The sequence below is a fragment of the Monosiga brevicollis genome, genomic scaffold (genome assembly GCF_000002865.3).
Source record: "Monosiga brevicollis MX1 MONBRscaffold_33 genomic scaffold, whole genome shotgun sequence".
Classification (NCBI taxonomy): Eukaryota; class Choanoflagellata; order Craspedida; family Salpingoecidae; genus Monosiga; species Monosiga brevicollis.
In genome coordinates this window covers 112,046-136,857 of record NW_001865070.1, presented here as the reverse complement: position 1 = coordinate 136,857, position 24,812 = coordinate 112,046, and the positions used below count along the sequence as shown (strand labels likewise).

Sequence of the window (24,812 nt, the reverse complement as noted above, 5' to 3'; positions counted from 1 at the left end):
TAGTCATTGAGTTTTGACCCATCCTAGTTCTGACAGCTTTGCGCGTTTTGAAAGGGATCCACTTCTTTTTTGTAATAGACGCGTGTCGTGCATAGTTTGTCGTATTGGTGGAATTGTATTGGTGGAATTGGAGGTTGCTGCCCTCTGATGCATCTTGATGTGTCGACAAAGCCCACCTTGCCCTTGCGCTCTTTCACTTCTGTATTGAGATGAAGGTCATTGGCATTGTTTTGAATTGGCCTCTAGCAAAGATGTCAAATTGAGTCGAGTCGCGTTCGAGGGACAGCGTACAGTCCGCACATCAAGATGAAGGAGAAGTCCAAAGCAACGGGTTATACAAGCAAAACAAGACGTTGGGCGGCGTTGGTGGTGGTTGTTTACAACCGTACGAGGGGCGCGCTTTGCGCAGCCGTCAGGTCGACCTTGGGGCCAATGAGGTCGCGAATGTTGGAGTAACCATACTTGATCATGGTAGGGCTGCAAGGTGGGGGGCAGGGTGAGATGGTTGGTCGATGCTCAGGGGGGTAGTTCACGCATGCCGCAGGACGGGAGAAGGGAGGAAGAATCCTAGGCAGATTGGCTTACCGTTCAACTGAGAGACCCCAAGCAATGACAACAACGTCTTCAGGCAAGCCCATGGGTCGGAGCATCTCGGGGCGGAACATGCCTGCAGCCAATCGCCAGTTTGAGGTTGGCGTCATGGGTCCAGCATAGGGTCAGAGAAACAAGATGCAGAAAGACATCATACCAGAGTTGCCAATTTCGACGACCTTGTCGAGGCCGGCATGATAAGAGAACACTTCCATTGAGGGCTCGGTGTACGGGTTGTAGGCGGGCTTGAAGCGAAGGTCGTGAATGCCTGAAGTATCAATCAAAGTGCAAGGTGAGCCATGATGTGGGAAGGCTGGTCTTCACGGAAAGGAGACGGCGGAAAAAGGAGAAAGGAAAAGAGAAGGAAAGGATGTTCTCCCAACACAAGCAAACACACACAAAAGGAAAAATTTAAAACAAAAAAAAAAAAAAAAAAAAGAAAAAAAAAAAAAAAAAAGGAATTTTTTTGGGGTGCAATGCGCAGTGTGACGGCTTGCTCACCGAGGCGGGTGAAGAAGTTGTGAAGGGTACCCATGAGATCGCCCAGAGTAAGGTTGTAATCGGCAATCACGCCTTCAATCTGGTGGAACTCGGCCAGATGCGTGGCATCAAGCGTCTCATTACGAAAGACGCGGTCAATGGAGAAATATTTGACGGGCTTGAAAGGTTTCTGGGTAAGGCAGAGGTTGAAATGACAAGCAATTGGGTCAGCAACACCAAAGGGCATTGGAGGACACATCGCGCAAGCGTGCGTACAAGGGCCTGCAGAGGGTACACACCTGCTGTGCGAGCTTGTAGAGCATGCGGGCGCTGACGGCGGTGGTGTGGGTGCGCAGCAAGTTCTTTTCAGCCTCGGAGCGCTCCCAGTTATATTGGTAGCTGCAGCAAGGCCATGACCGACATTCGGTGCAAGGATGAGCTCAGCGCTGACGGCCTGTGGCTGACCAACAGTCGGTCGAGCGTCAACCCACCCAATGGATTCGTAGCCACCACCGTTTTCGTGCGTGTTCTTGACACGCTCTTCGTAGTCAGCAGGGAAAGAGGCCGAAGTTTCAGGTGCTGTCATGAAGAAGGTGTCATGGGCATCGCGAGCCGGGTGCTGTTGCGGCTGGAAGAGGGCATCAAAGTTCCAGAAGGAGCTGTTGAGGAGCAAGGACATTTGGCGTTTGGGGCGGTCGGTGAGACGGTGCTTGACGCTTGGGGGCCAGAGCGGAGAGGTGGGAGCCAACTACCAACCTTTCGACGAAGCGGCTGGTGGGCATTTCCTCAAAGCCCATTTCGAGGAAAATTTGTCGGTACTCCTCGCGAACCTTGAGGAGAGGATGCAGGGTACCACGGGACACGGGCACGCCATCAGCAGCCAGGTTGAATGGCTTGAAGTCCTTGCTCTTCCACGAGCCGTCAGCCAACATGTCAGCAGTCAAATCTGAGAGCAGCAGTCGAGGGTTGAGGGAGTGGATGGGGGCGCATATGTCATATATATCTACACGTCACGGGCTCAGGGCACAGGGGGCGAGCGAAGGCCAAGGAAAGCAGAAACAGACCAGCTTCGCCCTTGCGCAGGGTAGTCGTGAAAGCCGAGCCCTTGGTGACGTTGTAAGTGGTGACGGACCTATACACCAGGTTATCGCATGTCATGTTTCGGCGTTGCTGGGGCAGGCGCGTGGCCAGTGGCAGGCGTACTTTTGTTCCACAAGCTTGCGTTTCTTGAGATCCTTGAGCACCTTGTCATCTGTGCTCTTGCCACTGGGGTCCTTCTGGAGCTGCGCCAAGACCTTTTGTGTTTCGTCGGGCACCTCGGTGACCTAAAGTGGTGAGTAAGCAGGCTCTGATGAGGCTGGCTTATTTTCGAATAGGATTCTTCGCATATGGGGTGCGGCTGGCGTGCACTGCGCATGGGGAAGATGGTGGCGGGAGCCAGCGTGGCGCGGACCTTGCGGACGTAAGCCACGGCGCCTGATGACTTGTCGATGGCAATCCACTTGTTCTTCATGGCTTGGCCGATGGAGGGCTTGGCGGCATCGCCCAGTCCCTTGTAGACGGGGGAGGCCTAGGGAATGCCACGGATCGCAGGGCATCAAGAGGGGTCTGTACCAGGGCAGCCGAGCCACGGGATCGTGGAAGCAAGTCGACAAACCTCAAGGTCGGAGGCAGCAATGCCCTCGGCGGGGATGACGCTCATGAGGCGCACCTCAGGGCTCCCCTTCTGCAGCGCATCTTGACCTGTGTCCAGCAAGGGCGGGCCATGGACGCGTGTCAAGGCGGGTGCTGTTCGTGGAGCAAGGGAGCAAGGGAGAGTATGCTGGTACAGACGCACCATCTTTGGTGAACTGCCATAGCTGCTGCTTGACCTCGGCGACATTGATGACCTGAAAGGTCGCAAAAGAGTTTGAGAAAGCGATAGAGCCGAGGGAGCGAGTGAGAGCGGATGCGAGGAGGAGAAGAGAACGAAAAACAAAACCCAAATCCAAAAAAAAAAAGCAAGGTCAGCAGCAGGTGGCGCATACGTTCTCAAAGGTCTGAATGCTCTTGATGGCACCGACCACCACTTCCGGGGCACACTTGAGAGCCTTGGCCAGGGCCTGCGCATCGGCTGCGCCCTTGGCCTCGATATACTCGAGGAGTTGTCTGCACACCCCGAATCCAGGCATCAAAGCAATGGGCCAGCATGAACCAAAAGCAAGAATCCACCAGACCAGCCGGCCATGCATCAAATCAGACAACAAGCTTCCTCATGCCGTAAACCCAAGCCATCATGCCCCCTCCACTACCTGCCGGACGCGCGGCTGCCATTTCACTGTGTGTGTGTGTGTGTGTGTGTGTGTGTGTGTGTGTGTGTTTCCCATTGACCGCGTGCATGTGTACGTACGTCTTCAGTTGATCGCTCGCTGCCATCGTGCTCTGTCACAGGAAATGCTACCACATGTTACTATCCCTTCAAACTAAAACGAATTCATTTCCGAGGATGACAACACTCATTGTCAGAATACTATATTTTGAAGATGTGATATTTATATTAAGAAGGATGACGTTTGCTCATGACGCATGCTTGCATCAGGGGTTGTTCCAGAAGAAAAGCATAAGCAAGAGCTCCCAACCGACGTCATTGGAAAGAAAGGTCTTACAACCACTTTGCCCCTTCTTGACGTTTTTAGCAAGAAGAGAAAGCCCTGTGCCCTTCAAAATAATGAATGACTGACGCGCAGCCGCGCAGTGTGATGATGACGATGGCCCATCGGGACGGCCTTTCATTGTTCGCGGTGTTGTTGTGCTATGTTATGCGAGCAAGCAACAAGCCCCCCCCAACTCCACTTGTCGGGACAGACAAAGCGTTGGCCCACTGCCACCAGGGCCAATCGCCAAGCTCCACCATCGCATCAGCCACCGCCCCCCCTCACCCCTCGATCGGGGCGTTGAAAAATTTCGTCCTTTGGTTTCTCGCACCTGCTCGTTGCAGCCAGATCGTCAAGCATCAGCCCCTTTTGTTTTTCGCTCTCGACGGGTTTTGACAGGTTCAAGGGCTAGCTACCAAGTGTACTTGTCATCGCGCGCCATTCCTGTCCTCCCCTTGTGCACAGGTAACGCCAAGCATGTCGAGGGTGTGGCTGTACAATAAGGCGTAGCGTTATGTAACGATGAACAGGTGTGGCGCTCGCGCTTTGCATCATCTCAGCTTGTGTGTCGCTGCTGCGCACAAATCGAAGATCAAGTAAACGTTGAAGATGTGAAAGAAGACGAAGATATATGACGATGTCAAGTAGATTAAGAATGGAAGCTCCACCAAGAAGATGTAGAAGAAGAACCAGTAAATGTAGAAACGTTTGCCAGCAGAAGAAGAAGAAGAAGAACCCCCAAGCGGCTTGGCTTGGCTTTGGCTATAGTCACTCTCCCTGTTTTGGTTTGTTCGTTGTTGTCCCACCACCACAACAACAACACACACACACACTCAACGAATCTCTCTCTCTCTCTCTCTCTCTCTCTCTTTGCATTTTTCTCGTTCTCGCGGATATTTTAAAGTTGTGCCCCCTTTGTGCTTGCGTCTGGTCGCTGCCGCTGCCGCTGCCGCTGCCAGATACTTGCCGCTTCTGTAGTGTGTGCCGACAACGAGTTGCTTTGTGTGTGTTGGCGTGTTGGTGAAGTTTCTGGTTTGTTTTCAAACGCTTCTCCTGCTGGTTGCTCGTGATTGCATTCACTTGCATTTCCTCCAAGCCCGCGCACCTCGTCATCATCACGGCTTGCATCGCTCTCTGCTGGTGAAAAGTTGGTCCGCTGCCTCCTTTTCTTCTTCTTCGTCTTCTTCTTCTTCAAGAACACATTAGCGGTTCGCCGACCTCTTGACGCCGCTGCGTTACTCGTTCAACTTTTCTGCTCTTGGATATACCAAGCGCTGTTCACGACGTTGACGCTGCCTTTGAACAACCTTTCAGCCACGTCATTTCCACATCACCACATCAACACTATCTGGACCGCAAGCCCGTCTTGGACTGAGACCACCCCTTTGGTGTTCCAGCCCTCATCATCGTCTTGATCATCATCATCACTCTATAATTCTTATCTGTGCCGGTGATCAACCCGTGACTTGAGCCCTCTTGGCTGCCCTACTCTTCCGAGGTCATTTTTTTATTTGACGCTTGTGTTGGCTTACCGACCCTTTCGGTTGCCAACTCATTCCTGGATTGAAATTTTTTTTTTTGAATTTGTGTGCACCCTCTCCACCAAGTAACCATGGCCGAGCAACAAAGCCCCAACACCTCCATTCCCTGCGCTTCCGGCTGCGGGTTTTTCGGTTAGTCTGCCGCTTTGCACCAATGGCTCCCGTGACGGATACTGACTGCGTGTTGGATTTTCTGTCTGCATACGCACCCACGCTCACCGCCTCATCCATCCTTACTTTTTAGGTCGTGTCGAGACGGAAAACTTGTGCTCCAAGTGCTACAACGATGTAAAAAAGGCCAAGGGCAACACTGACGCCCAAACACAACCCCAGGCCGACGCCGACGCCACTGTTAGTCCTACCCCTGCCCCAGCATCAGCTCCCGCGCCCTCGGCTCCGGCCGCTGCCACAAACTCCGCAGCCCCCGCCCCTGTGGCCGAGGTGACTCCTTCCTCCCCGGCGCCGGCCGTGTCCACATCGGCCTCGACCGACGGCACTCCCATGCAAAAGAAGAAGAAGCGCTGCGTGGTCTGCAACAACAAGGTCGGCATGCTCGGCTTTACTTGCCGATGCGAAGGCCTGTTCTGCAGCAAACATCGCTTCCCCGACGACCACGAGTGCACTTTTGATCACAAGACGTTTGACCGCAAGAACCTGGCCGACGCCAACCAAAAGCTGGAGACGGTCAAGCTCAATCGCCTCTAATTGACGGAAGGCCCAGAGCCCAGAGTCTCCTCTCACTGGCCGCACGTCTCGGCGTGCTCGTGTTCTGGAGGCACATTTTTAATCCCGCGTCACTCTTGGAATCGCACTGCGTGTGCCCTGATTGACGTTTTCTTAACCTCTTGTTCATCCTGTTCTTGTACACGCCCCCCCTGACTTGTTGTTGTTGGGAGCGTGGCCAGGCTTTTTTTTGCTCGCTGCCGGGCATAGTCGTTCACAAATGAATGTTTTCAAGTGTCTTTAACGAGATATGGGGCCAAGGCCTTTTTGACTTTGACAATTCGGTTGATATCTGATCTCTCCCGGCTTCTCTTTTGGCTGTTCATGCCTTGGCGTGCCGTCTAATCTCCCTGTTTGGTGTGCTCTTGCCTGTGGTGCATGTTCACCCTCCGGACCTTGGTATGTTTTCTGTGTTCGAATAATTGACATGATATGACACTTGCATCTGCTTCGCCTTGTCGGCCAAATCCTTGTCCTCGTTGACTCGATTAATTGTTTTCGTCACGTCGTCTACACACGACGCTGCACAGCTGTTTGTCACACACAAGTCAGGTACGCGACTGAGGATATCTGTTATACAATGGGCTCTATCATGCATCAGCCTCCGCCTTGGCTTGACTGTCCGCTGCATCCTTGACACGCTTTTCCGGTGGAGCACCGAGGGCATGCCCACCAGTTTCCAGCATGCCCAGGTCAAAAACCGTCTTGGCGCTTGCGTACTTGCGGTTTTCTTTTTGCAACTAAGTTCATGATCACCACCATCCCCGCAAGCATCGTCAGAGCAGACACAGGCACAGACACAGACACAGACACAGACACAGACACAGACACAGACACAGACACAGACACAGACACAGACACAGACACAGACACAGACACAGACACAGACACAGACACAGACACAGACACCGACACAGACACAGACACCGACACCGACACCGACACAGACACAGACACAGACACGGACGCGGACACGGACGCGGACACGGACACAGACACAGACACAGACACAGACACAGACACAGACACAGACACAGACACAGACACAGACACAGACACAGACACAGACACAGACACAGACACAGACACAGACGCAGACACAGACACAGACATGGACCTTTCCCTTTTCGGTTGAAGATCCTGTCTTACAAGCGCACACACAAAAGTATCATGCTGCTCACCTCCTCCAGGGTCAGCAGCGAGAGGCCAGGCGTGTTCTCGTATGGCTGCGCCATCTCTCGCTGGAAGCGGCGGATCAAGACCATGGCTTCCTCCGAGGACAAGTTGAGGTGGGTATCTGTCAGGTATTTTTGGATCCACTTTGGAATCTTGCTACGCTTGTCCGTGCGCGAGAATCGTTGGTCCGCAAAGCACATGATACCATAGTCGGTCTTGCCGCGAATGGCGCGTCCGACGCACTGCCAACCGTCTGCAAATGAGCCAACCCATCTCCAGAACCGTGCAGGGCGACAGAGTCGAGAAAATCATGCGGCCACCTCGCCTCGTCTGGTCCCGACATACCTGGGCGGCGTGCCGCATGGCATCAAAAGTCAAGAAATCACCCTCTTTGATCTGGAAATTGTCGGCCAAGTACTCCAATCGTGCCTTGAGTACCCGGCTCTAGACATTCAAACGCACACAACCGCACGGGCAACAAGGGCCACGTGAGCCTTACTCAGCCTTACTCAACGATTGCAGGTGGACCTGATGCCTTCCACAGACACAGCAGACGGTCGCTACCTGAGTGTACACGTAGGGAATGCCCATCATGACAACGGCACGGCCGAGATGGTGGTCAAAATCAATGCCTTCGGACACCTTGCCGCGCGCCACCGAGAGCAGGACGGCACCGCGGCCATTGGCGCATGCCTTTTGAAAGCTGTCCAGCGCCTGACTCGTCTCTGCGCCGTCTTGTGTCTCCACGAACACCAACTTCTTGGCCTGAATTTGCGTCATGATGCCCTGATCAATCCACGTGCTCACTGCAGACTCTAAATACTCGTAGCTGTGGTCGTGTACATGCTGGTGGTGAGAAGAGCAAAGGGGGAGGGGGGCAGTAGTCGTCACGAAGCAAGTACGGCGGCGAGCCCCACCCACGAGAGCTCACCTCACAAAAAAGCACACCACACCATCAGGCACCGCAGCTAGACAAGTTTGAATCAAGCACAGTTGCAGCCAAGTAAGTACCCTGGTTAGAACACGCGATATGGTACGACAACGAGTCCTCACAAATACACATGGATTGCGCGCACGCACAAACAAACACACAAAGAAACAAATCAACAAACAAACAAAAAAACACAATCTCTCGCAAGCAACACGCACAACAAATGTCGAGAAGAAGATGCCCGTAGCCGCGCTTCACAGCCGACTGCTCGCGGTCCTCGTAGCGCGTCGACAGTGGGGTCTGGTCGGCACTGCGTGTCACCACCTGAGGCACCGGTCATGAGGGTGAGAACCCCACGGTAAAAGCCGTTGCCAGGCTGACGACGCGAGCACGGTCGCTCAACGTACAATCGGGAGAAGCGACGTGCGGCTCAGGGTCATGTCAAAAGAGCACATGGTGACAGGCCTAAAATTGAGAATCTTGGGATACATGTCCAGCGGCGAGAGGGTTCCTGGGAAAACGATAAAGGTCAATCAGAGTAAAATGTCCAGCCTCGCTCGCCATCAGCACTGACCATTGTCCACAAGCAGAAGCAGACATGGAGTCAAATGTTTTGCCCGAGCCACGTACCAGACGTGATAATCACCGATTGAAAGCGATCAAACACTGGCTTGACGGCCAAGGACGCATCCATGCAACTGCAGGGGTCAAACCAAAGCAGGCCATTCGTTGAGTGCTGGTTTTGTACACCTGCTCACATCGAGGGGCATCTGGACACTCCATCCCAGTTCGTACGTGAAGCGCAGCACCGGGTCTGGCACTGAAGGTGCGCGATCGTCGTAGGGCTCGATAATCAAACTGAAGCCTGTCAAATCCCACATGAGCCAAACCGCGCATTGCAAGTAGCAAAGAAGAAAAGAAAGGAAATAAAAAACGGTGAGCATGCTCCTTAACCGCGGTAAGGCACGGCAAATCAGCTAAGCATATGTCACAAGTGACTCATTGAGAGCCGCACCAAGTGCCTTTGACCCACCTTTGGAATAGGTGCTGACGAGCGTGGCAAAACTGGCAATGAGGGTAATGGGGCCATAGTCATCGATGCGAGCCAGTTCCAAGGTCTGCGTCCGAGGTAGCCAAACATAAGTGTCTTTGGCAGCACTCTGGGAGGTCAGAACCACCGCTGCCCATCCCTTCCATCAAGCATGGTGCGAGACTCTTGTCAGACCTGCAAGAGGGAGCCCAGGCGCTCGGAGCAAAAGCGTAGGGGCTTGGCTTCAATGCACACGCTTTGAAAGACGTGCTCCAGGAAGGCAGCTGGCGGCTCACTGAGGACCTGCTTGACGCGAAGACGTGTCTAGGACACGGGCAGCAGGTGACAGGTTCGAGTTGTGGTTCCCAAGTCAATGCAAAGTGGACAAGAGCTTTCGTAAGCAACAAACGACGACGTGTACTGCACGCAATCTGGCGCCATCTGCTACCCACGCCTACCTTTAGATATTCAACAAAGCGGTCCATGAACGCGACAAAATGCTCAGCCTTGCGAATATTGCCGGGCACGGCTTCCTCCAACACGTCATGGGGAAGCACCGGATTTGCCATCACCGAGTCAGTGGCCTGATTGGCTCGGTTATCGCGCAGGCCTGTGGAGCCGGCATCCCACAACGACGACAAGCCCGTTAAAAGCGGGTCGCCTGCCATCGCATGTGGATTGCGTGCAGCTGTAGCCCACCTTGAACCAAGTTCTGATATTCATGCCGGAGCTGTTCCGTGTTGCTTTCCTTCATCCTGTCGGGCCCCGACGAATGACGCGCCATGAAATCGGGGCTCAAAGTGGCATCCCAGGGCCTCCATGGTGCGGCCTACGTACTCTTTCACCTTATTCTTCAGAGATCGTAGATTGGCGGTGGCGCGGTCGAGATGACGTTGTTGAATGGTGACGCTCATGCTTTCGATGCAGACGTTATCTAGATACGGGCCATGCTCGTGAAAGGTACGTCGCCGACTTGTAATGAGGCAAAACGAGCATGGGATCAAACCACAGCACGAACCAATGTTGTGCGCCTCATCAAAGACAACAACCGAGTCCCGGCCCATTTCCCGAGACACAAGTTCAGCAATCTTGGGGTCAAGCAGGTAGTGGTAACTGTAAACGACAATGTTGGCGTGCGTAATCTGTGCATGTGATATGACCGAGACAAGTGTTGTTCCAACGTGAGCATCAGTCAAACTTGCAAGGCTTTGACCTCAACGTCCCATTGCGATGAAGAGACCTCAACGTCCCATTGCGATGAAGAGACACAATGTATTGTATGTGTGGCTTCCGGGGGTTGATACGCACAGCATAGCGCGCCAAGAAATAGGGGCAAAATTTGCGCTGTTCGCCAAAGACTTTGAGGTCCTCCTGCAGAGACAAACATGGGCGTAAATTAGCAACCAGAGGGTGATGGTGGCCAGCGTGTCGCACAACCCTCAAAATGACCAACAGACGCACAAGGTTGTAAACTCCTGCAGGAAGTGGGGCATCACGGCCATGGGCCTCAAAGCCCTGCAAAGGAAGCACATCAGCACACTTGGCATGAGCAAAAAAGGTCTTTCTTTCCCGCGCGCATGCCACGTTGGTACACGCGTGGCCAAATGAGCCTATTAAGCCAAACATGTGGCAGCCACGGGCCTCACATTGAAGTATGTACAGAGAGATTTGCCGTCGGCGGTCTTCTCGCGCACAAATGAGGCCGTCAGCTGGCGGCAGCGCGAATCCACGATGGCCCCAGTGCGCTCCTGGCTCACCTACAGACGAAAGCGGAACGGCATCAACACACCAACAAACAGCAAGAGTCATCAGGCAGCAACACTTCGCCACAAATGCGTCAGTCCGTCGAGGTGTCACCACAGGGGCACCAAACTGACGTCAGGATGGATGCACATGTTGCGCCGGGATGATAGTCCAAGGCCCAGGTAGTCCAGATTTCGGCCCATCTCTTTGGACATGTATGCAATGACGCGCTTCAGCTCGCCAAGAACCTGGCGCGAATGGGGCCGTGAGCAAGCCAGGCCCACCAAAGACTGTACCTGGTTGTCAATAAGAGGCTCGGACCTTTTCAATTTCCGGAACTGTTCGCGAACAGTAGATAAACTTGCCGAGGCGGCCAGGGTAGCCCTACACACGTGCATGCGTGCGTACATCAGGTCATGCACGCGCGAGTCACACCAAGCTTCTAGCCTTGGGATTCAGACAGCAGCATTCGAGGTGCAGGACGGTAATCTGAGCGACCGCACCAGCTGGTAGGAGACGATCAGAGAGAGGAGGGACACTGTTTTGCCAGTGCCGGAAGGCATCTCTAGCAAGGCATGACCCTAATGGAAGAAAGGCGACACATGCACGCGTGGTCATAACGGATGAGGTGAGGACACCAGTAGCCTCGCCCCGAGAGGAGCTACGACAGGAAGAGGCTGAGCGCCAGGCTCGCGCTCAAGGTTGAGCACACCTTGGCGTCGAGAGCTCGCTTAATCTCCTGCATATACTCATACTGCTCCGGGTAGATGAGATCGTATGGAAAGAACACTTGCAAGTCGTCAATCATGAACCTGAAACCACCCGGCCATCAGGTCAATCAATACATTGGCGGCGCGACACAAATCAGGGCGCGCCGCTCTTCCAAGAATGCAATGCACACATACTTCATCGTGCCGGTGTTTGCCAAGCCTCCAAAGCAGTCCACACCCCACCAACTTCACAGTGTCACAATCTTCTCCAATGCACGCTCAACGACCAAGGCTTGGCTGCCGTCAAGAGCAGCCGCCACTGCGCCGCCACTACACCCTGTTGCCCGCTGCCACACACACGTCGTCGTCGCCGCACACACACAAGAAAAAAGTATTTTCTTCCTTGGGATGAAGAAACGGCTTTGATCGACTTCCACGGCTCCGACCGGGTAATAAAGTAAAATACTTATGTCAACGCTGACAATTATGTATAGTGTGATGATTGACACATGATGGCAGAGAAGCGACTGGCGCGCTTCAAAAACCGGCGCTTCCGAGATGCGGATTTGCTGCGGGAACGGCGGCGGCTCCTCGCGCAACGTCAGTCTTGCGCATCGTTTGCCGGGTTGGAGGTGGCGTTTGCGGTTTGCGTGCCCGTGTGTGTGTGTGTGTGTGTGTGTGTGTGTGCGCAAAACGAGAGCATGGACTATGGGAAAAAAAAACCTGGGTGAAGCGGCCTCACAGATGCAAACGGGCTGATGTCTGAGCTCAGAGATTCGACAAGAGGGGCGGGCAGCCCAGCACAACTGGAAGCGGTCCTTTGTCGATCTTGAATCGGTTGATGGTCCCACCTACGCTGGTCAAGATACCTCAGTATGTGTCCTCGCCTACCTCAATGTGATTTTTATCCTCCATCCGCCTCGGCTCAAAAGCTTCTCTGACCTTCAGCTCCAGGCGCTCTGGGAGCAGCTGCAGTCCAGTCGCAACAAGGCCCAGGCACTCCGCCACATCGCCCACGCTCTTAATCTCAATGAGGAGAATCGGAGTCTTTTCCTGCAGTTTGTTCCACTCGCACACAACATTTTTGAAGCGCCTCTTGGAGAATTTGCTGCTTTCAGAACACGCTCACGGATTTGCTTCCCCGCCTCCCGTCACGATGTGAACCAAGGCTGCCTGACGCCGTCAAAACCTTGCTCATCTATCTCCTCAAGCCCGGGACGCAACTGGAGGTAAGGGTGATTTTTGGAGCTTTCGAGCATCTAACATTCCTTTTTCCTTCTGCCCACGCCTTGGCACTCACAAGTGTGCGCTGCTGGATGGCAGGCATGCTACTGCGTGACCAACCTTGCTGCCGGGGGCAGTTCAGCCGTGCAGGTGAGGTGAATGTTGTGTCTCAGCCGTGCGTGTGCAGCAACTTCAAAACACCCGATCCGATTCACGCCGTTCCTGTACCTTTTCTGTGCAGGCGCTCCTGGCCTCTGTGCCCTATTTGTTGGCGCTGGCACAAAGCGGTAGCCCCCTCCTCCTGGCCCAGGCCAGCTGGGGCCTCACCAACATGGCAGTCGATAGCCCGGGTATGCTGGTCTTGGCTCAATGCATCTCTCGCTGGCGCACACGCCTATACCAGCCCACCTCACGCCCGGTTGAACGGCTATAGATCTTCCACTGCGATTACTTGATCAAGGGGCTGATCAACTCGTCGTTTTAGCTCAAGTCCGTGTGTTCCGTCCTCGTCCAGGTTTGATCCGAGTTCAATTTTCAAACCTCACTCGAGCCATGCCAAATTGCAACGATTTGGTGCATAGACTCGGCATGAGAGCTTTGCTGCTGCCCATCTATGGCATTTGCTGGCGGCGCTCGCTGGCGGCTGTGACGATGCCAAGCAGCGTTTGATCGACAGTGGCCTGATCACTTTGCTACCTACAGCGTAGGTCCCTGCTATCGTCTGCTTTGTCCCATTCTAGCCTAATCTTGGTTTAGCCCGATCAGACTCACCATCCAATCTCCATCATCAGGCTCAAGTGGTACGCCGACGATCCCATCACTCTTAGCAGCGTGCTCTGGTGCACGGCGCTCTTACTTGGTAAGCGCCGGCGGCCAACCGACTCTGGTGTCATTGCTCAAACCAAATTACTTCCAGCTGTCAAAGCCCAAATGTCTATATCTCACCTTGTTTGGACGTTGTGCCCGCCCCCACCCAGGCGTGGCTTGGCCGCCCGAGGCAGTGACGAGCGTAGCGCTTGCTGTGGACAAGACCCAGGTTGCCGTTTCAGCCATGCTGCCGGCCGCCACTGCTCAAGAAGATCAGGACCAACATCACGTCGCCGTCGAAGAGAAGCGACTGATTGATGAAGTGGTGGGACTCTTGCAGGGCCACAGGCGTTGTGGGCTCTCAGTGCCCCATTTATGTTGAACGGATGCGAATCATGCCCCAGACATGGCTCACCTTCATCTTTCGATCCCTCGATTGACGTTGGATTGTGCTTTCGTAGTTGGCACACGGCTTGCTTCGCGTGGGTGGAAATCTTGCTGAGCATCCTGGCGTTGATCCACAGCTCTTGCTGCGTCTCTTGCAGCATGGCGAGCAAGTGGCTGCCGTCACCTCCACGTCTGTTTTGGCTCTTCCAACTTCTGCTTCGCTTGCATTTACGTTCCTTTTTCTTGACCGACCTCACCCCTGTATTTGGCCATTCTTCTAGCAATGCACTCGAGGATGAACTGTCTTGGTTTCGAGCTCGCCTCGCCCTTTGAGGCTTGATATAGCATCTGCTTTGCCCGCATCCCATCTCTTTGCGTGCACCTCGATTTATAGAAGCAGCTCCAATTGAGTGCATAAAATATATCATGTTCAAGACGAGCCCACTCTGTTGCATCGTCTCACTGTCATCTCAATTAGCAGAGAAAGGGCCCTCAGGCTGTAGCGATCATCTGACACGGGATCCTTATCGGGTGGATTTGGTAGATCAGAAATGTCCAACAGCCTTTGGAGTTTTTGATTTGACCTAAACACAAGAAAGTATGAAAAGAGAAGCAGAAAAGAGCAGCCATCAAGCATCCTAAGAACTATAGTATTCCAGATCTTGCTTCCACTTTGCCGCTTCCATCGCCGAGCTCGCGCGGAATGTATGGAGCTTCTCCTCGGACTGAATCAGCACCACGGTCGCATCTTCGGGATCCAGACGCACGGGGCAGCCGCGTAGATAGACAGACCCCGTGTTCTTGCCGCCTTCCTTCTTGTAGTAATGGAGGTAGCCTGCAGTCACCAACTCACAGAAGCGACTCTCCCACTTGCGCGTGCGCCCTGTGGACAGCTTGTCCAGATATCCAGTGCGCGTTGGCGCTTCGCCCTGCTTCTTTTTGCCTTTGGCCTACATTTTCCATCAGACACGTGTGAGTGAGCTCTGCGAATATGGCAAAAAGGAGCATGTGCATGTCGTGGACAAGCACATACCACCGGGGCCACCGCAGAAAAACCACCAGACTTCTTGGTTGAAGCCTTGCCAAACGGGTTGGCGCCACCACGCAGCGCTTCCTGCAACAGCCAACTCGGCAGGTGAGTGGTCGATTCGCCGTCGGGCAGAGAGTTGACGTGGCAGGAATAGAAGTAACTGGCAGAAGCCAGGTTTCAACTTACATCCTTGAAAGGATTGACGACATTTGTCTCGTACGTCTTGCTCTGATGCTGGTCTCCGTAACCTCCCGCCCTTTCCACGCCATCGTCTTCAACCACGACGGCCGCAGGCGCCTTCTTTTTCGGCTCGACGTGCTTTAATTGCACCGACTCAGCTGTTTGCTCAGAACTCGCTGCACTGCCAGTCTTTGTATTGCTGTTGCTGCTTGTGGCCTGGCTAGTAGCAGTAGCCTCTGCTGGCTTGGCAAAAGGGTTGCTCGCCTTGGGTTTGCTCGGCTCGGCGCCGGCACCATCGCCGGGCTTGGCAAAGGGGTTGACCTTTTTCTGCTTCCCCAAAGCACCAAAGCAGAGGCCGTCGTGGTCAGCACCAATTCAAGGACACAGGGGGTTCAATGCGGCAGGGCAGTGGCCAACGCAACAAAAGCGATGCCATCCAGTGTCCTGCAAACAAATTGAAAGATCGGCCTCGAACAACGCACCTCTTTTCCTGCAGGGGCCTTGCTAGCATTTGCAGGAGTGGCCGCAGTTGTTGTGCTTGCGCCCTCATTGGTCGTAGCCTTGCCATTCGCAGGCTTGGCCTCATTTTTGTTGGCCTTGCTCGCCTCAGCCGCTTCGCGCTTCTTCTTTTCAGCATACTGTGACGCGCAAAACCAAGTGCAATTGAGCGGAGCTTAGGAAGCATGACAGGGCGTGCATGTGCCTGACGTACCGTTTCCTTCTTCTTGTCTTTGGGCTCGAGCGTCTTGGCATAAGCTTCTCGGTAGCGTTCCAGAAACTTGGCCAAGTTTCCAAAGACCTCTTCCGAGTCGGTGTTTGGTCGCTCGCCAAAGTCAGCCAAAAGTTTGTTGTACGCCTTCTCTGTCTCAGACACGTCCGCATGCAGTTGAACTAGCTCCTCTTCAAACCTTTAGTAAAACAAAAACAAACAAGAATTAAACGCATGCACTTGTTCCATCAGTCCCCAACATCTCGCGCACACTGCAGCGCATCAACTTTGATCATGGCCAAGGCCCAAGGTGTGCCCGGCATGAGGCCCTGCTGGTATGGGACTGCCGAACCCACGAGCCTACTGACTTGTTGACAAATTTTTCTGTTTGCTTGAAAAACTTTTCCTGTGCCGGCGAAGGTGCCTCTTTGAGGTCTTCCTTCAATCGCTTGGCGCCGCGATCAATCTTGAGCAGGTCACGTGCCAACACCTCCACCTACACGCAGACCATTTGCGCTGAGAGGCGATGTATGCTGGCTCAATCTTTGGTTGAAAAGACGAGGGACACAAAAAAGAAGGAGAAGAAGAAAAAAAAAAAGAAGAAAAAAAAAAAAAAAGAAGAAAAAAAAAGAAAAAAGAAGAAGACATTCACCTTCCGACGTAAATCTGGCATACCTCGGCTGACAGACCCTTGACTGAAGCTTCAGTGGCCTTGCTCACGTCCGGAAGATCTTCAGCAAAGGGTAGCAGTTTGGGCGAAAATTGTTGCAAATGCTCAATGGCAAAATCAAGCAGGGTGGTTTTCTTGTCCCGGCCTGCACCAGAGACGCGCATCAGATGATGTCCAAGCTTCCAGCACGGGCCAATGCGCCTGCACACCACCTACCCTTGCTATCTGCGAGTTTGGTGAGAGACTTGAGCATGAAGCCGTGTGCGCCTCCCTTGGGCGTGCTCCCGTTGATGTAGTTGCCAATGGATAAGATGTGCCAGAGCACGTCCTTAAACTTGTTGCTCCCATTGAGTTGTTTGCAGGCGTTCAAAGTCAGGGAGATTTCCGGAGAAAGCTCCTCAAACTGCAGAGGGAACTACGACACGAGAGGAACAAGCAGGTGAGCTCGCGATGGCCATTCCAAGGCAAAAAACAACGCATTGCTCGTCACCAACCTCATGGATGGTCAACAAGAGGTCGAGGCGGGGCTTGAGGTTCGGAATCTCCATCAGCTTCAACAAGAACTGATCAATGTCGCTAAGTTGGCTCTTATCGCCCGGATAGCGCTTGTATGATTCAAATTCTTCTGGAGTAGGCGCCAACTTGCGCAGCGCAACAATGTACTCAACAGTCAGGCAGTCTGAATATCACGCAACACGACATTCCCCATCGTGCATCGACAATGAGCCCTCAGCCGTGGCAATGGTGGCGCGGTACAAGTTGGGTCGGACATCGATCGTTCATATCGACAAGCGGGTCCACGGCAAAGGAGCTTGATAGCACGAAATTCTCAACAGACCTTCGGAGGGGGGTAGAATATTGAGGCGTACGTCCAAGTCGTGCAGGGGAATCTTGAAGCCACGCATGAAGATACCCAGGTTCTGACCACGCTTCGCGTCGAGGAGAGTCTTGGGCTGCTCCGTCTTTTTCTTCTTGATGACCTTGGTCTCATCGGCTGCAAAGAGCTCCTCGATGCGATCTTGATCGACCTTGTGGTCGCCCTATTCAAGGCGTGCATGGTGGAACGTCAGGCATTTGCTCAGCAGCAGGCACGGGGGCACGTGTATGGCAGTATCCATCAACACTAACCTTGGGGATCAGATCGTTCCAAAAGGTCTTTGGCAGGGCCACATTGGTCACCTTGATCCAGTGGAAGGGACGCATTTTCGTGCGAGGCTTGATGGGTGTTCGCTGGGGAGGACCCATGGGTACCCCGAAACCTGCCGAGATCACCCCACAATTAGAAAACAAAACAAAACAAAACAAAACAGAAACAGAAACAGGAACAGAAACAAAGAACACAACAGCACATGCAGGTGTCACGACCTGCAATTTGACAAAGTGGTGATCTGGAGACACGAAACACAGGAAAAAGAACCAACCTGGCATGCCGGGCGGCGGGGGAATGCCACCCATGCCGGGCGGGGGTGGAGGCGGAGGCGCACCACCCATTCCCGGGGGTGGGGGCGGAGGTGGGATGCCCCCCATACCCGGAGGTGGCGGTGGGGGCGGAATGCCACCCATGCCTGGCGGGGGTGGGGGTGGAGGTGCACCTGCCAGACCTGGTGCCCCTGGTGGGGGCGGGGGGGCAGCCACAGGGGTAGTCTCCACTTGTTTCAGCTCATCCTCAACTACGAAGCAAAATCAAATCATACACCAGAGACGAGTGGTAAATAGAGTGAAGAAGCCATGGTTGATTAGAAACGGGCCAGTTGCGCGCATGGGCACCGCGCATACCCTTGCTTAAAGCTTGGCGAAGTTGTTCAATCTCCCAGTCTAGCACGGCCAGAGAAGGACCACCCTCCTGGGCAAAGAGAGCCTCAGCTTCAGCATGTGCCTTGCGGCCATCTGCTAGCTTTTTCTTGGCTGAAGCCAGACCGGCCTCGGCCACGGACACGAGAAATTCGGGCTTAGATGCCAGCTCCAGCTGTTCGCGTGCCTTGCTCAGAGTTTCCTCCGCAGCATCCATGTCATCCTTGTCATCTTGTTCCTTGGTTTGCTTGTAATTGCTGCAAGCACCCATGGAACAGCATCGATGTGTTGATGTACATGGGAGAAACACAATGAGTCATGACTCAAGGACACAGCACGTGATGCCGAGTGAGAAAGCAAAACCTACGCCTGCGCTTCCTTGAGCCTGGCTTCGGCCGCGTCGACGTTGGATTGCGCCCGTGCCGTCGCCGCTTCAGGGTCTTTGGCGTCCTCGCGAGCCTGTTTCAAATTGGCCTCGGCATCGCGAAGCTCTTCTTGTGCTTCTTCCATCTCGCGCTCAAACTTTTCAAGCCCACTCAAGCGACCTAGCTTGGTTTGAGCAGTATCGGCTGCAGCCTTGCGCTTCTCGAGCGTGGCCTGGATGTCCACAGGGGGCCATCAAGCACAACAGCAAAATCAGTAACCAGCACACACACAAACAGCCAACCAGCCAAAAGAAGCACAGAAACAAGCTAGAAGCAGCAATGGCATGCAATTTATTTGTAAACTTAATCGGCCAATGCTACCAACCTGCTTGTTCTTGAGTTTGTCTTGCAGTTCGTCGGGCGAAGAGTCGGCCGCGAGGCGACGGCCCTGAGTCAGACTGAGTTCCTGCTGTGCAGCTTCATGGGCGACGCGCGCGACACCAGCTGCTTCTCGCGCTTCGTCCACCTTGCTCTTGGCTGACACCTATCAGCATGCCACATAGGTCACATGTCAGCAGGTGGGTTGAGAGTCGCCGCGATTTCATGCTTGCTGCGTACCTCGGCAGGCCCCTTGGCTTGATGCAACTCAAGACGAGCTTGATCCAAGTCTGCCTCAGCTTTCTTCACAGCAGTGCCAGCCTCGGCGGCCTTGGCCTCGGCAGCCTTTTCTTCTTCTTCGCTGGGTGCGTCGCCACCAGCGATAGCCGACTCAAGCATGTGAATGTCCTGTGTTGCTTCCTGGACCTGATCCCGAGCTTCGCGATGCTCAACGCACGCCTGAGTGGCCACAAGAAGGGGGGCACGCAAGCAAACCGAAGACGGTGAGCATGCTATCTCGCGCTCGTAGCCCAAGCGTTGGGCCTGGGTTTGTCACTTGCTGCAAGAGATGTCCCATGACGCTAAGCGAGGCCGAGCAACCTTTTCCAAGTTGATCAGCCAGGTTCCCAACTGACCTTGCGTTGCAGCTCAAGTTTGCGAAGTGTGTCCTGCTTTTCATCGATTGTGGCGCGTAAGCTGCTCATTTTTGCCTCACGCTCCTTGACCTTGCGCTGATGTGCCTCTTCTTCACGGCGCTGTGTTTCAAGTGCCGCTCGATCCTAATCACGACACATGTTGAGACTTGATGAGAATCAAGTCCTGAATGCCGATCAAGCGCCGATTTGCACCTGCCCTGAGCCAAGAAGTGGGAGAGCTAGCCGGTTCGAGCGCGCGCAAATGACAGCGAAACCATAATTACGCACGGCAATCTCTTGTTGCTTCAGGTCGGCGGCTGTGGGGCCATCCTCGCTGCCCGGGGCCGGGCCACTCATGATGCGCTTGGGTGCCTTGTAACCCGCCTTGCGCACGAGGGTGAGTGTGACTTCCAGCGCCTGCAGACCCGCCTGAATGCGCTTCATGCAAGTTTCGCCATCGAGCTTGGCTTCGGCATCGGGAAGTACCGGCTCCTCATTGACGTGGGTGAGAATATAACCCTTCTCCACGCCAGCAGTTGCCGATACACTGCCAGGCTCCACGTTGGAAATTTCATTGCTGGCACCCAGACCCAAGCCCCACTTTTCCTCTGCAAAAACCGGTGAAGGGAAAGGTGAGCATGAGGCCGCGACTAAGCAGCAAAATGCATGACGATCAAGTTGATGCCACAACTCACCAGCAGAGGCACGTGTAATTGTGACTTTGAGTGGAGCGGCGCCATCCCCAGAACCGGCGACATAAGAGCTTTTGAGGAGGGCAGCCAAAACGTTTCCAGGCTTGCCTCCACCGCTTCCACCGCCAACGCCCGATAGAGCATTGCCCTGCAGATCACCACCTATTCTGTCCAAAACAGGCAGCTCGGATAGCTCTACGACCAAGCTTTCCGTGAGCCCTTGCAGGGCTGTGATTTTCTTGGCCCCCTCGCCACGGCCCACAAACTGTCAGGAGAAGGTAAGTTTTCGTTCATATACAACGGAGCACGTCATGGGTGATTGAGGAGCGTTGGGGCACAAAGCAGGACAGAGACGTACGGCTGAAAGGGCTGTCATTTCCTTGACCATTTTGGCCAAGATGCCCGTCAGCTTCTTCATCTGATTCTCAAGTAGGGCAGGTACCCCACCACCGCTACCTCCCTTCATGTTGATGGCTGTTTGCACAGCATCCACCCATTCATCCCGTTCAGCCTCGATGGCCCTAGTCATGGTCATCACAAAGAGCAGAGGGCGTGTGTAGAAAACACACATGAGTTGTAAAGGATGGCGGCTACAGCTGCTGTCACCGGTGAAGCAAGAACCGAGGCAAAGAGCAATGTTCCCGAACGCACTCCATGTTGGCGTGCTCGCCGATGGAGAGGACTCGAAAAGTAAAGTGTTTCTGTAGGCCATGACCCGGACAGCGCATGACAAAAAAGGAGGGGTGAGCTTGCGGCTTTGAGTTGCATCAGCTTTTGGGTTGAAGCCCCGAACCAATTGCAGGAGGCATACCTTGCCGGGAGCAATGACATTGAAGCAATCGTGGTCTTTTTTGGAGACGGAAGAGCCCTGGCCCAAAGTGATGATATTCAGGGCATTGCTGAGGTCATCTTCCTTGTAGTACGCCAACTCGCCGGGGCGAGCCACGAGCTTGCGCGTGTTCCAATTGAAGTACGCCAGGGAATGACCCTTCTTTTCGACCAGACCCTCTTTGATGCTTTGCTTCTTGACTTCGTCTGATGGCTACGCACAGGGGCGCAAGCGAAGGATGAGCCAATCAAACTGCCGGTGCAAAGGGGGACTACAACCCGGATGTTGCGCATTCCGCGAGACGCACCCCCATGCCAGTGCCACCGCCTTTGGTGTTGCGGTTGATGTTGACGATGACGGACAGGATGCGGAAGATCTTGTTCTTCTCTTCCAGGGAGTCGGCTTCGTACTCATAGGGTGGACGGGCTTCCCCCACGAAGTAAATGGTAAAGTGTACGCCATCCTGACCATTGACAAGGGAGGGGGGGAATCAGAGTTGGAGCAGAGGTCCAGAGCTTGAGGAGCGAGCAAAAGGGTCATGGCGGTCAAGGTTGACATACTTCGCTCTCGACACGTTCGATGGAAGAGAAGGGAAATTGGTTGTTGCGATGACCACGCTGAACGTTGCACATGACCTGAAACGAAACAGATACGCGTGAGGTTGGACTTTAAAGATGAAGGGCCCTCCAAGTAGAAATAAGCTTGTGTCGTTTCTGTTCGCTGGGGTGCGCCAGCAATGAAAGGCGGGCATACCTCAGTTTGAAAATCAAGCTGCAAGACACGTCGCTGAGCACCCTTCAGGCGGTTGAGCTTATACACACCTGGATCCATGCAAAATGTCAGTCAAGGGCCAACAGTCAGTCTGCGGTTGACTTGGCGCGCGGGGTACAACACATGCGCGCCATCTGGGCAGTTTGAGCGGGAGACGGACCAAAGTTGTAGATTTTATCGGCGTGTGGGCCCCACTTGCTGCTCACATCGGCTTGCTTGTCCTCGGGTTCAACTTGTACGCCCATACCTGACGAATGAGGGTGCACATGATGAGCAAAAGGCAACAGTTCTATTTGCATTTGTTTGTTGGAGGCGACATGTGGCTTCGCGTCTATACCCCGTGCGTGCTTGATTGCCTCTTCGATCGAAAGGTTTCCTTCCTATTGGGAGGCCGAGGGGGAGAGGAGTTCAAGCAAGGCGTGCGTCAGATGCGGGCGCTAAATTGGGGGCGAAAGGCACGCGTGAGGTCGTGCTGCTTGTTCTTGCGCGCCACCAACCTTGACCATGTTCATGAGAAGAATGCGTTGTGCATCGCCTTTTTTGCGCACGCGCACTTGGTTCAAGGCCTCGGCATGTCGCATGGCGTCCTCAGCACTGATGCTGCCTGATTGCACCATTCTGAGAAAGTTTCAAAAAGGCAGTCGCACAAAGGGTGAGGGCAGGACGTTTCACGAACGCTGGTTGGCTGTCGTGCGCGCAGGTCAAGACAAACAAGAAGAAGAGAGAAGAGAAAGAGAGAATGGGATGGAAGAGCCCGAGATAGGGACAGAACGGGTGGGCAAGGCGGAGAAAGGTGGGATAGAGAGAATTAAAAAACGGAGTCAGTGAGAACGAACTTTGTCACGGCGTCGAGCGTGGCTCGGTTGATGTCTTTCTCACTGTCTGCCTCATCATCTCCCGCTGGCTGCTGATGAGCCGAGGCAGCCGGTGCAGCTGATTTGCTGGCTGCTTTAGCAGCAGCCATCTCAACGGAGCGGTTGGAAACGGAGGAAGCGGAACGGCTGTGCCGGCTTTTGGTGGAAGACCCCCAGGCTGCACACGCAAGTACACTTGGTGAGGCTGAGTGGAAGAGCAGCGCGGGCCAGCTGGCGCCAGACCTTGACAAGAACACACACACACACACACACACACACACACACACACACACACACACACACACACACACACACACACACACACACACACACACACACACACACACACACACACACACACACACACACAGACACACACACAAAAAAAAAAAAAGAAGAAGAAGAAGAAGAAGAAGAGGAAGAGATTGGGAAAAGCACTAGAAATAAAATCTCATAGCGGAAAGCGGCTGTTGCCGGCCGATAATCGTACCAGATTTAGCTGGGGCCAGCGCAGTTGTCTGTCCAAGAGGTACAAGGGGGAGGCGCACGGGCGTGCGTGTGAGCATGTGTGGACTAGCGCAGTAGATGGCACAGAAAATGCTGGCCTGGTTCTCGTCGTCCAGGCAAGGAAGGCGCATACCTCGCGATCTTTACGCTCCTGCTCCTCGATCATCGTGGCCCGCTTGAGAGCTTCATCCATACTCATGCCCTGCTTGACCAAGTTCATGATCTGCAGCTGGGCCTCATTGGAGAGCTGCGGCAGCGCGGCGGCAGCCCCACCCCGACCCGCCATGATGCTGTTCGCGACAAAGGGCGGTGGTCGTGGTGCCTGTTCCAGCCAAGCAGTGGTGAAACCGCAGGCGAGAACGACTCCAAGGCCTGAGACGCGGCGTGGAGCAGGATCAGAAGCAAACGTTTTGGTGAGCCGAGGACAACTCGTATGCGGAGAGCGAGCAGAGGTCGACCCTTGTTGTCAAATGTGGGTGCACTGATGAGAACAGCTACGGGGTTGCTGTTGGGAAGATTATGTGTCTGGGTTGTGGTGCTTGCTGGCCACACCCAACAACAACAACAACAACAACATCGATGTACTGATAAAAGTGGCAGACCCCCCCGATTTCCGAGAGCAGAGGCAACCATTTCGGAGGGGAGGCATGGTTCATACTGCCCAGTATCAGAGGAAGGTCTTACCGCTTGATGCCTCGGGGCTTGCGCAGCCCAGGGAAGTCGCGGGCGTTCTGCCACCGTCGACTCCACCCGAGAGACTTTGTAGCTTTCAAAGGGCAGCGTGCGCAAGCGCATAAAACGCCCCGATCTGCTGCCCCGCGAGCGGTGAACCGTTGCGTGCACCCAGCAGTACAGCCTTTCTTCAGGGCATAGAGTCGAGCGTGCTAAGGTGCCAGCGAAGGGCGCAAAATGAGCTGAGCGCGCATCATCCCAAACGACAGCAGAGACCGCGCGCGCACTGGCTCCTCCTCCTACCTCGTCGTTGTCGTCTAAATCATGCAAAAACGCGCCAAAACAATAACAACAATAACAGCAAAAAGATCTGCAACATCTTTAATCCCCTTTATACAGGGGGACCAAGTCTTTAGAGCAATCACAACAACTTCCTCAAATCTATCTGCATTATATCCAAAGCAAAAAACTTCAGAGCCGGAAAACAGAGGAAATCTCCCTTCCTAGTCTCCCAGTCTCCCAGTCTCCATATACCTCCAGTCTTTCAGTCTCTTGGCGCTCTGAGTGTGCTCTCCTCCTTCCTTCGGCGAGGGTTGAAAGAGCGCGATTCAGCGACGTGCGTGGCCGAGAGAGCAGCAGGTCAGAGGAGCCGGGCTATTGGAGGCGAGGGCCTGAGACCATCCCAGGAGCCAGGTCACCTTGCACCTTGAAACTAAAAGTCGGCTGATCATCGATGGACACGCGGATGTATTA

The 24,812-nt window shown here is 54.1% G+C and overlaps 4 protein-coding genes across 4 annotated transcripts; 1 reads left to right on the top strand and 3 right to left on the bottom strand.

Annotated features, from left to right (window-relative positions):
* Positions 1-220: 220 nt before the first annotated feature.
* Positions 221-3,302, bottom strand: MONBRDRAFT_34276 (uncharacterized protein; the record flags this gene model as incomplete). Its single annotated transcript, XM_001749709.1, has 13 exons — positions 221-477; positions 586-667; positions 749-859; positions 1,093-1,261; positions 1,371-1,470; positions 1,563-1,730; positions 1,828-2,017; positions 2,136-2,203; positions 2,275-2,396; positions 2,525-2,641; positions 2,729-2,814; positions 2,909-2,960; positions 3,099-3,302. 13 exons carry the CDS (start codon positions 3,300-3,302, stop codon positions 378-380), a joined length of 1,569 nt encoding a protein of 522 aa, XP_001749761.1. The 3' UTR covers positions 221-377.
* Positions 3,303-4,600: 1,298 nt separating this feature from the next.
* MONBRDRAFT_34275 (uncharacterized protein) lies at positions 4,601-6,405 on the top strand. The gene is made up of 2 exons (XM_001749758.1): positions 4,601-5,377; positions 5,490-6,405. Exons 1-2 carry the CDS (start codon positions 5,317-5,319, stop codon positions 5,948-5,950), a joined length of 522 nt encoding a protein of 173 aa, XP_001749810.1. The 5' UTR covers positions 4,601-5,316; the 3' UTR covers positions 5,951-6,405.
* Positions 6,406-6,442: 37 nt separating this feature from the next.
* MONBRDRAFT_34274 (uncharacterized protein) lies at positions 6,443-11,758 on the bottom strand (the record flags this gene model as incomplete). Its single annotated transcript, XM_001749708.1, has 23 exons — positions 6,443-6,708; positions 7,150-7,397; positions 7,531-7,588; positions 7,709-7,973; positions 8,076-8,112; positions 8,294-8,399; positions 8,483-8,586; positions 8,706-8,773; positions 8,871-8,940; positions 9,109-9,193; positions 9,301-9,429; positions 9,564-9,715; positions 9,805-9,860; positions 9,943-10,039; positions 10,124-10,247; positions 10,414-10,476; positions 10,567-10,620; positions 10,752-10,862; positions 10,983-11,096; positions 11,170-11,232; positions 11,352-11,429; positions 11,561-11,660; positions 11,694-11,758. The coding sequence occupies 23 exons, from the start codon at positions 11,756-11,758 to the stop codon at positions 6,559-6,561; spliced, it is 2,397 nt and encodes a 798-aa protein (XP_001749760.1). The 3' UTR covers positions 6,443-6,558.
* A 2,648-nt stretch (positions 11,759-14,406) lies between these two features.
* Positions 14,407-23,673, bottom strand: MONBRDRAFT_29277 (uncharacterized protein; the record flags this gene model as incomplete). Its single annotated transcript, XM_001749707.1, has 33 exons — positions 14,407-14,560; positions 14,703-14,926; positions 15,010-15,090; positions 15,193-15,513; positions 15,669-15,824; positions 15,899-16,094; positions 16,264-16,391; positions 16,571-16,710; positions 16,782-16,980; positions 17,060-17,244; positions 17,404-17,605; positions 17,694-17,824; positions 17,987-18,235; positions 18,342-18,613; positions 18,724-18,953; positions 19,107-19,265; positions 19,340-19,558; positions 19,735-19,878; positions 20,023-20,342; positions 20,430-20,691; positions 20,785-20,947; positions 21,078-21,127; positions 21,238-21,468; positions 21,563-21,718; positions 21,816-21,890; positions 22,009-22,076; positions 22,187-22,273; positions 22,364-22,406; positions 22,524-22,644; positions 22,863-22,930; positions 23,124-23,347; positions 23,371-23,398; positions 23,521-23,673. The coding sequence occupies 33 exons, from the start codon at positions 23,671-23,673 to the stop codon at positions 14,407-14,409; spliced, it is 5,439 nt and encodes a 1,812-aa protein (XP_001749759.1).
* Positions 23,674-24,812: the final 1,139 nt, after the last annotated feature.